Consider the following 9150-nt stretch of genomic DNA (forward strand, 5'->3'; position numbering starts at 1 on the left):
ATTATCAGATACATGTCTGATTAATTGGATCATTATTTTCGAGAATTGTTTTAATTTGAGCTGGGTTGGATCGTTTGTTGTTTCGATTTGTCTTATCGAGTATGCATGGGTTGTATTCGTTATCAAATTATTATTGGCTCCTTAAATTTAATGAGTCATACGAAGTATCATATACCGCATCAATATCATTATGTTAAGAACTTAACATCAATCATAATTTTCTGTGCTATTATCATTATATCAATGACTTGATAAATCGATTTAGTAGATAACTAACATTTATTATTATAAAGGATCGTATATCTCATTATATTATTGAAGAAAAAGAGTACAACTACACATCATGCAGTTATGAACTTACGACTATATCACTTTATCAGTAATAACCGATTAAGACAATGAAGTATAAAATGTTAATCATTGTATAATTAAAGTTATCTTGTACCATTAAGCTAGTTATATGTTTTTAATCATGTAAAACTACAAGAGTACTAATATAACACTATAAGGCCTGTTCTTTTGAGCTTCTGAGCAAATTTCAACATAACAGAGTAGAGCAGAGCGGGACAGAGCAGAGTAGAACAGAGCAGATTTGAACATTATTATTATTATTATTATTATTATTATTATTATTATTATTATTATTATTATTATTATTGCATTATTATTATTATTATTATTATTATATTTTATTCTTTTTATAACATTAGAAAATGTGTTAAATAATATAAATATTAATTATTACCATTATATATTAGTTATTATTATCAATTAATATTATATATTAATTCTTATTATTATGATTATTAAATATTAATTATTATTATCTATAAATATTAGTCATTATTTAATAAAAATTAATTATTTTTATTTTTATTAAATTATTATTATTATTATTATTATTATTATTATTATTATTATTAATTGTTAGTTTTAAGCAGGGCAGAGTAGGCCAGTGCACAGCAGATCTCAGGAGAGCAGAGCAGGACAGAGTAGAGCAGCTTTAAAGAACAGGGTCTAAGTTTGTAAGAGTATAAAGGTACAATTTTTTCATGCGAACATGTTAAGGGGCTAAAAAGAGTAATAAAATTTGAGGAAAAAAGCATTGTTACTGGTAGTAACATAATTTTTTTTTTTTAAAAAAAAAAAATAAAAATAAAAATAAAAAATAAAAAAACTTGGGACCTTTATTTTAACATAGTGACCTTTATTTTTCATATTGACCAGTATATAAAATATTTCATTAAAAAAATTAACTACTTATAGCCTTGCTTTTATTTCAACATAGTGACCTTATTTTTATTATAGTGACCTTTTTTTTTATTAATAAAACAACCATAGTTTCTCGATCAAAGTAAATTCAGTTTTAACAATTTTTTGATAAGTTTAGATGTATAAAAATAGTTGAATAAAATAAGAACTCTTATTCATGAAATTATTTGCAAAAGGCATACATGATAATATGCGATAAATGTCAAAAACTGACTCACTAACCTGACCTGGACAAAAGAAAAAAAATATATATATATTAGTGGACACAATTATAATTTATAATATAACAATCTAAATTTATATAAATCCGACCCAACCAAATCACACCAAACCCGGCTTGACCCAAACACCTGAATTGCTCTATAAATGTTGTTCAATAACATGCAACCTAGGTCCGACATATATGTCTTTACATGAACCCCAATCCGAAAAACAGCGTTTGAAACGTTTAATTTAAACCACTTATTGCACGAGAAATTATTCAACCAAAAAAGTTTCAAAAATTGTCAAACTAAATATATAATCGTTCACACGGTTGTAAAAACAGCACTAAAACAAAACTTAAATGTAGATAGAATCAAACATTAGTTTAATTAATTCGTCCAACTTTTTTCCTAACATTGGCAAGATTTTCAAACTTTTTTTAGTATCCATAATTTGACCTTACGACTCTTTCTACCGTGCTCCTTAAACACGGGTCTTTTTCCAACACCCACCCTTATAATCATGCCTTAACATTTTAGTTACAATTGCTATTCTCACAAACTTCTAATCCAACACCCACTTCTCCAACTTAGCTTACTTTTCCCACCTTTTTTTTTCAAAAAAATTAATATTGTTGCTAATATTTTGTTGATTTTTCGATTATGGGAAATTCTTTAGGAGGTAAGAAAACCGCGAAAATTATGAAAATAAATGGTGAAACAATGAAGTTTAAGACACCGATTCAAGCTAAGGAGGTGGTTAAGGATTATCCCGGTCATGTGGTGTTGGATTCGGATGCGGTTAAACATTATGGTATACGGGCGAAGCCACTTGATCCGTTTCATAATCTCGAGCCTAAGAAGCTTTACTTCTTAGTAGAGTTACCTAAGTTTCCACATGACCACCAGCACCGGGTTCCTAGGAGGGTCCGGTCTGGGATCAATATGTCCGCTAAAGACCGCCTCGAAAGCTTGATGCTTTCGAGGCGGTCTGTATCGGACCTCTCCATCATGGGACCCGCTACTAGAATTATGGTTGACAACGGGTCCCATGATGGGGTACAGGAGGGCAGTGAGGGAAGTGTGAACTCGGGTTTGAGGGTGAGGATGAAGCTTCCCAAGGCGGAAGTGGAGAGGTTGATGAGCGAAAACGCGGACCAAGACGCGGTAGCTGAGAAGATTATGGCCTTGTGTTTGGGGAAAACGGGTCAAAATGAGACAAAGAGTAGTAGCGTAATTAACGTTGGAAATGGTGTGGCTAGCAATTGGAAGGGCAAAGACGTTGTTGATGGTAACTTAAGCCAACCGATGGCTCGTAGTAGTCAAGGAGGTTACAAGGTAAATGATACTCCTTTCGTCCTATATTATTTTTTGTGTTATAAATTTTTTACGAGAATTAAGACTAATGAATGGTCGTCTTCAATTATAAATTTTTTTATAAAAGTTGTTCCCGTGTATTAGAGTTCCTCATGCATACTGTGAACAATAATTATTTCCCGAGAGTTAAAAATTACGAGAAAACAAGGACAAATTTGTAATTAAATTTTAATAGGGATTTTAGGAAATAAGGACGACTTTAGAAAGGAAAAATTAGAAATAAAAAGATCATTTTTGGAACACTTTACTACCTTAAAAAGAAAACCGAAAAAACATTATAGGACGAAACAGGTTAATATTTTTTCATTTTAATCAATTAAGCATTAGAAATTGTCTTATACGACTACCCTATTCATCCCTTTCCTTAAAAATTGCCCCACTTTTTGGGGTCATGCCTAAAAGATTGTTCTACTTCGATTTTCGTTTATACAATCCCTTAAAATTACTCCTTAATCTATCCCACATAAACTTTTAAACTAATTGTTATTTCAATTTCAATGGCTAACTAATAGCTTACTATTTGAATGGATCACACCTCCTTAATTTAAGTTGATAAAATTTATTTTATTTATTCTAATTTGTTTAATTTTAGCAGTATTTTTCCAAGCAAATTAGCTTGACGGCCAAACTAATTGCATTTTTTACCTCCAATGGTTAAGCTAGTAGTTAGAGATTATTTAATATTACAAGTAAGTCCCTAACTACAACCATTGGAATTGCTCTAATACACCACATACTACACAATAATTGTCCATCCCAAGTACTACGTAATATGTCCTTTGTATTCTAGAGAAAATAATACCTCCGTTAAATATTATGTGCAACTTTAGATTATTATTTGTGAGATATAAATATTTCAAAGTTGTACATAACATTCAATAGATGTAGTATATCATTTCATATTTTTCAATTCATAAGTTAACGGATTCTAATGGTCATAAGTAAGTAATGTTTAAAATAAAAAAAAGACGGATGAAGTAGAAATGTAGAATAGGCAAAAAGATCCGAGTATAATTTCCCGAAGTGGAATTTCGTACTTATCAGGTGTCACACGCATGTCACACTTACCCTGCTCATACGTAAGTGTGCAAGTGCATTACAATATTCCTTATGTATTTTAAAATTATATATTTAAAAATAATAATTTAAAAAAAAAAAAAAAAAAAAAAAAAACAGAATTCCAAGTGGAGAAAAACAAAATCTACAATTAACAACGGTTTTGCACCCAAACTATACCTAAGATTCCACCAGACTATTTAATGAACAAACATATTATAAGTGAATTCATTTCATATTTGTAATGATTTTCAATTCTCCATAAAATCATTGACATTTTCATTTTTTATCACTAATATAATGTTTGATACAGTGCATAATTAGGTTGTCAACAACAATCCTTGCTTCAAAAGAAGTTTAATATATGAGATAGTTAATCAGATTTAGTCATAAAGAATATAATAAGGTCTAATAAATTAAGTTTAGATGAGCATAATGACTAGAACATTGATTATGATCCTAGCTATTTTTCATTAGTAAGAAATATTTTTTCAATATCTTGTAAGAGGTACCCGTTTACAAAATATTACGGAGTAGATCGTAAAATTAATATATGTCTTGTCATATTATTTAACATTTATATATGCCTCGCTATGCCTATCATATCTCGTACAGTTGAACTAACTCAAATAGAGTATTAAGATATATGACTAGTATGAGTATAATTATATATGTGTTGATACTATATTTTGACACTTACTCAACAATGAACTAGTTATATGTAAGTATGACTAATGGATTTATTATATAGTAATAAATCAAAATTTGGTATCTCTCTCCATCAATCAAATGGTTTTATATTAAGATTAAAATGAAAATCAGGATGCTAATACAATGTTTATTGTTGTTATTGTTGTTGTTTTATGATATAAAAAAATATAATTTGAAATATACGGCTTACACTTTATTTTTTGTCCCTATATATTCAATCAAGCACAAAGGGTCAATCAAAGTATAAGATATACGAAGTACATATGATATAATTTAGTATGCTCGAAATAAGTATGAATCAAACTTACACTTACGTACATAGAGATTACAATGACCTTTCATAATGTTATAGGGGTGATCGGGTGAGTTTAAACTATTTTTATACACAAATTATATTTTTAATCTTTGCCGTTAATTATTACTCCGCATAAAAGTTCTGCCTATAACTTGGAGATGTTATTATAATAATGAAAAGTTCATTAAAAATTAGTTGAACAGTGCTAATTAAACAATATAAAAGTACAATTTGAGTAAAGTGGCTCCAATGTTGTATGTATTATATGCAAACTTCCGGAAAAACATGAGATGGTCCAAAAATAATAGAGCTAAATTCTAATTGTTGCAAACAACTCCAAATTTGAAAATTCAACATAGAATTTGTTTGTCGACCAACAACTTGCTTCTAATGTTTAAAGTAGGCAGTACTGTAGGAGTACAAATTTCAGGGCATTTGACAAATTCTGAATTATTAAAACAATTAACCATATTAGGGGCCCACATTAATAAATGACAATTCTAAGGAGGATTTTGTTTGGAGGTGTTTGACAATTGGCTTTTTGCTTAGCTTTTGGCTTTTTAGTTTGGTTAAATAATAAAAAAAATATATATTTTGTAGTTGGTTTTTTTGTTGGCTTTTAAGCTAACTTTTCCGCCAAAAACCTAAATCTAATAGGAGTAGCTTTTTCTACTAGGTTTTGGCTTGTTGGCCCACTTTTATCACTAATAAACAGCTAACAACCATAACTAATTTTACCACACTTTTGTAAACAGTCGGGTTAAACAACTAATTTAGCTTAAACAACTAATTTAAAAAGCCAATCCATACAGCTAATACTTCCACCTAGTCAAACAAGCCATGCAAACAAGCCAACAACCATCAGCTAACTGCTAATTGCCAAACAACCCCTTGTACAAATAAACAAAACTTGAGCTACAATTCAACGAGATTAAACAATAGCTACTGTGCGAATTATATATACTTTCTTTGTTTTAGTTGACATATTTTGAATTTGGGTATTACATGTACAAGTTACTTTGATTTTTATTTATAATTGACACTTCCTATGAGGTTTTATTACATTTGGATCACTTCATATTCATACAAGATCTAACATTTTGTTACTATCACTTGCTAACGATTAATATTTCACTATTTTGTGACAGAAACGAGTAGGCTTCATGCCCGTTCGTGAAGGCGAGATAAGACTAGCCGTTGCATCATGATAAATTATGCAGAATAAATGACGGAGTTCAAGGAAAAAAAATAGCTACGGTTAAAATTTCACCATATGATATAGCTCAGAATTAGATGTAGTTTTTCTATGCCATTTTTTCCAAAATCTTCCTCTTTTTTTCCAATCAAAAAAGTAAAAGCTAAGAAAAAGAAGAAAAAAAAAATAGTTTATTACCTCGTATCCAGCATATAAAAATGATATTTTTGTACACCCACTTGTATATTGTACGAACAGAATTTCTTTTTGCTGAGATATTTTACAAATATTGGTTTTAACTATGAAAGTTGGATGTCCCTAGAAAAGCCTATTGATAAATTTCGTAATGTAATATTGTATTGGTTTACTCTATTTATTGCAATCATTCTTGTTATCCAAGGAAGTGGTACATTGTACATAGGCCGCCCAAGAGGACACATCACTTGCATTCATTTAGCACAATCAATTTCTAGCCTAAATTGTGAAACTACTGATCCAATAGGATCTAAATCGATTAGAACCCGCCAATTGGGAATCAATAATCAAATCCAAGCCGATTTTATTCAATACATCGTACTTGATATTGAAAGAAATTATGCATTACTAGTTAAACAGAAACCAAACCGAAATGATTACATTCTTACCAATTAGTGGATCAAACTGTTTTAATCCAAGAAAATACCATGTAACCTACACCATTTCATCTCGTAGTACACTATATCCAAATCATTTACATTTTGTGACTTGTTTAACTCGAACTGTGTCAACTCATTACTCAATTGTTTAATCATAATCGTTTCAACCCATGTCTCGTGTCAACTTGTAACAATTTTTAGATGTCTAAACTTACCTAAGTCCAAGTTCCGCCACACTCAACTCCAAGTCCACATCACAAGCACACACTAGGTCCAATTCTAGTACGAGTCCATGTCACATTTTTAGTCAGTCTAGTCTAGCTCATAATGTTTTCAACATCTAAGAACAATTCATGTTATAAGTTCAAAGATTGATAGGGCCTAATAAAGCATATTGCAAGATTTGATCATGGACAAAGTATTTCAATATAACTCATGGGATCCAATTGATTAGGGACCCAGCCCTAATATAGGTTTATCAAACATTATTAGCACCTTCAAATCTTATTAATTAGGTCAAGTTAATTGGAGAGCCCCTCCCCTAGCTAGCTAGCATTTCAATTTACATTATAATGTCGAGTCTAGATTTGAGATTTGAATTTCAATAAAATCGAAGTTATTTTCTAAATCAATAATATAAGTAGTTTTTAGTTATTTCCTTATACTATTTGTGCATCAATTCGGTGATGACAATGTAAATACCGTTTGACCTTAAATTAATTCTAATAAACTTGACTAAAAACAAATAGTCACTTTGACAAAAAAAAAAAAAAAAAAAAAAAAAAAAAAAAAAAAATGCTTAGAAAGAACTAATGTACTAAAAAGCTCGAGGCGCACTGAAGCAAGAAGGGTTTTGCTGCGCCTAGTTGCGCCTAAGGCGCGCCTCTTTGAAGTGAGGCGCAATATATGGGCATTTAAAAAATGTTGGCTGATGTTTGCTTCAAGTGCGCCTCAAGTACGCCGTGGACACTTTTTGTGCGCTTAACCCAAAACGCCACGCCCACACCTAATTAAGCGCTTACCCATGATCGCCTTGCGCCTAGGCGCGCTTTTTCAAACACTGGATAGAACAACGACATACACCTTTCTTGACACGTTCATTAATTATAATGCCCCTTGACCCTTCTGCAAAATCATTTCCACTTGCTAGCCATTTTGGGATTTTTTAATTTATTAATCCTTATTTCTTCAACCACATCTGCTTAATATTAGGATGGAATAGTATACATGAAAGACGTGCAAATAGAAAGATGGTTAATATAATTGTAAGTTTCAAATCAAGACTAACTTTAAATAAAATTCAATTTCAAGTGAAAGTCAAAAAATTAAAATCAATTGCGAAGTGAAATCAAGATCAAAAAAATAAAGTTCAAACAAAGGTAATAAAAAAATTGAAATTTCAAAAGTCAATAACAAATTTGTACACCTTGGGGGCTTAATTCGGCTCTTGAGTGTCCTTCTATTGAAAATCTTGAACCTAATCACATTATGATTCTTATAAAACCACTAAAAGGCAGCACAATCAATTTCATTCAAATTCAAGGAATTCAAATGGTCGATTCTAAAAAGATATGTATGTAGCCTTATCTTGAGTTTTGACCCATTAATCGTTTAAAATTGTGTTATGAGGTCTTCCATTTGTTCTAGGAAAATCTCAGAGAGGATTTTTCAAATTTTCTTTTAGAATTGAAGGGTTTCATTTTCAGATCTGCTCAAAGAAAATAGACACAATCTCCCATAGAACAAGTTACAAGCAATAAAACAACCAAACAATAATAACGATATTAATTGTCAATTTTTATATTCTCTTTATCTCTTTAACTAATCTGTGGACAGCTAAGAATAATCCCAACACTATTAATCTACAATGATTAGCCTTTTTAGAATCTTGAAACACACGTAATTTAGATCCCAACATAGACTCGAGCTAGAACCTAAAGTGAGAGCCAACCACATTAATCCCACGCCATTGTCACTTGCTTGTAATCTATCATAAATTCAAACTTTTTTATTTTCTTAATCTTAGATATTCTTGTCAATCCCAATGGACTCTCCACTACTCTACCAAAAGATTCAATTCGAATATAGTCTTGTTCCACTCAAGCTCAATTCAAATTCGTCACCATGCAACTATCGTTCTAGTAATACCAAAATGGGGGCTTACAAAATTTAAAGAATGACCTTCATATCTTCTGATTATCGAAGACACCTCGATTTGACTACTTAATTTCAATTCGATTTGCATACCCTATGTTTTATGAGTAATAGTTTTCAAATCACATACGGTCAATTTTGTCTCGCTCACAACTTAGTCAACTCTATGTCATATCAATCCTACACCATGGTTGATGTAACACTATGGTCAACGTAACACTATGTCAAGTAACGTCAACCATTTCAGGTTCT

The 9150-nt window shown here is 30.6% G+C and overlaps 1 protein-coding gene across 1 annotated transcript; it reads left to right on the forward strand.

Annotated features, from left to right (window-relative positions):
* The first annotated feature begins 1856 nt into the window (after nucleotides 1-1856).
* LOC145563780 (uncharacterized protein At1g66480-like) lies at nucleotides 1857-6508 on the forward strand. Its single transcript, XM_081624206.1, has 2 exons — nucleotides 1857-2813; nucleotides 6063-6508. Exons 1-2 carry the CDS (start codon nucleotides 2139-2141, stop codon nucleotides 6120-6122), a joined length of 735 nt encoding a protein of 244 aa, XP_081480332.1. The 5' UTR covers nucleotides 1857-2138; the 3' UTR covers nucleotides 6123-6508.
* The last annotated feature ends 2642 nt before the right edge of the window (nucleotides 6509-9150 follow it).

This window comes from Chenopodium album, chromosome 10 (genome assembly GCF_948465745.1).
Source record: "Chenopodium album chromosome 10, dcCheAlbu1.1, whole genome shotgun sequence".
Lineage (NCBI taxonomy): Eukaryota > Viridiplantae > Streptophyta > Magnoliopsida > Caryophyllales > Amaranthaceae > Chenopodium > Chenopodium album.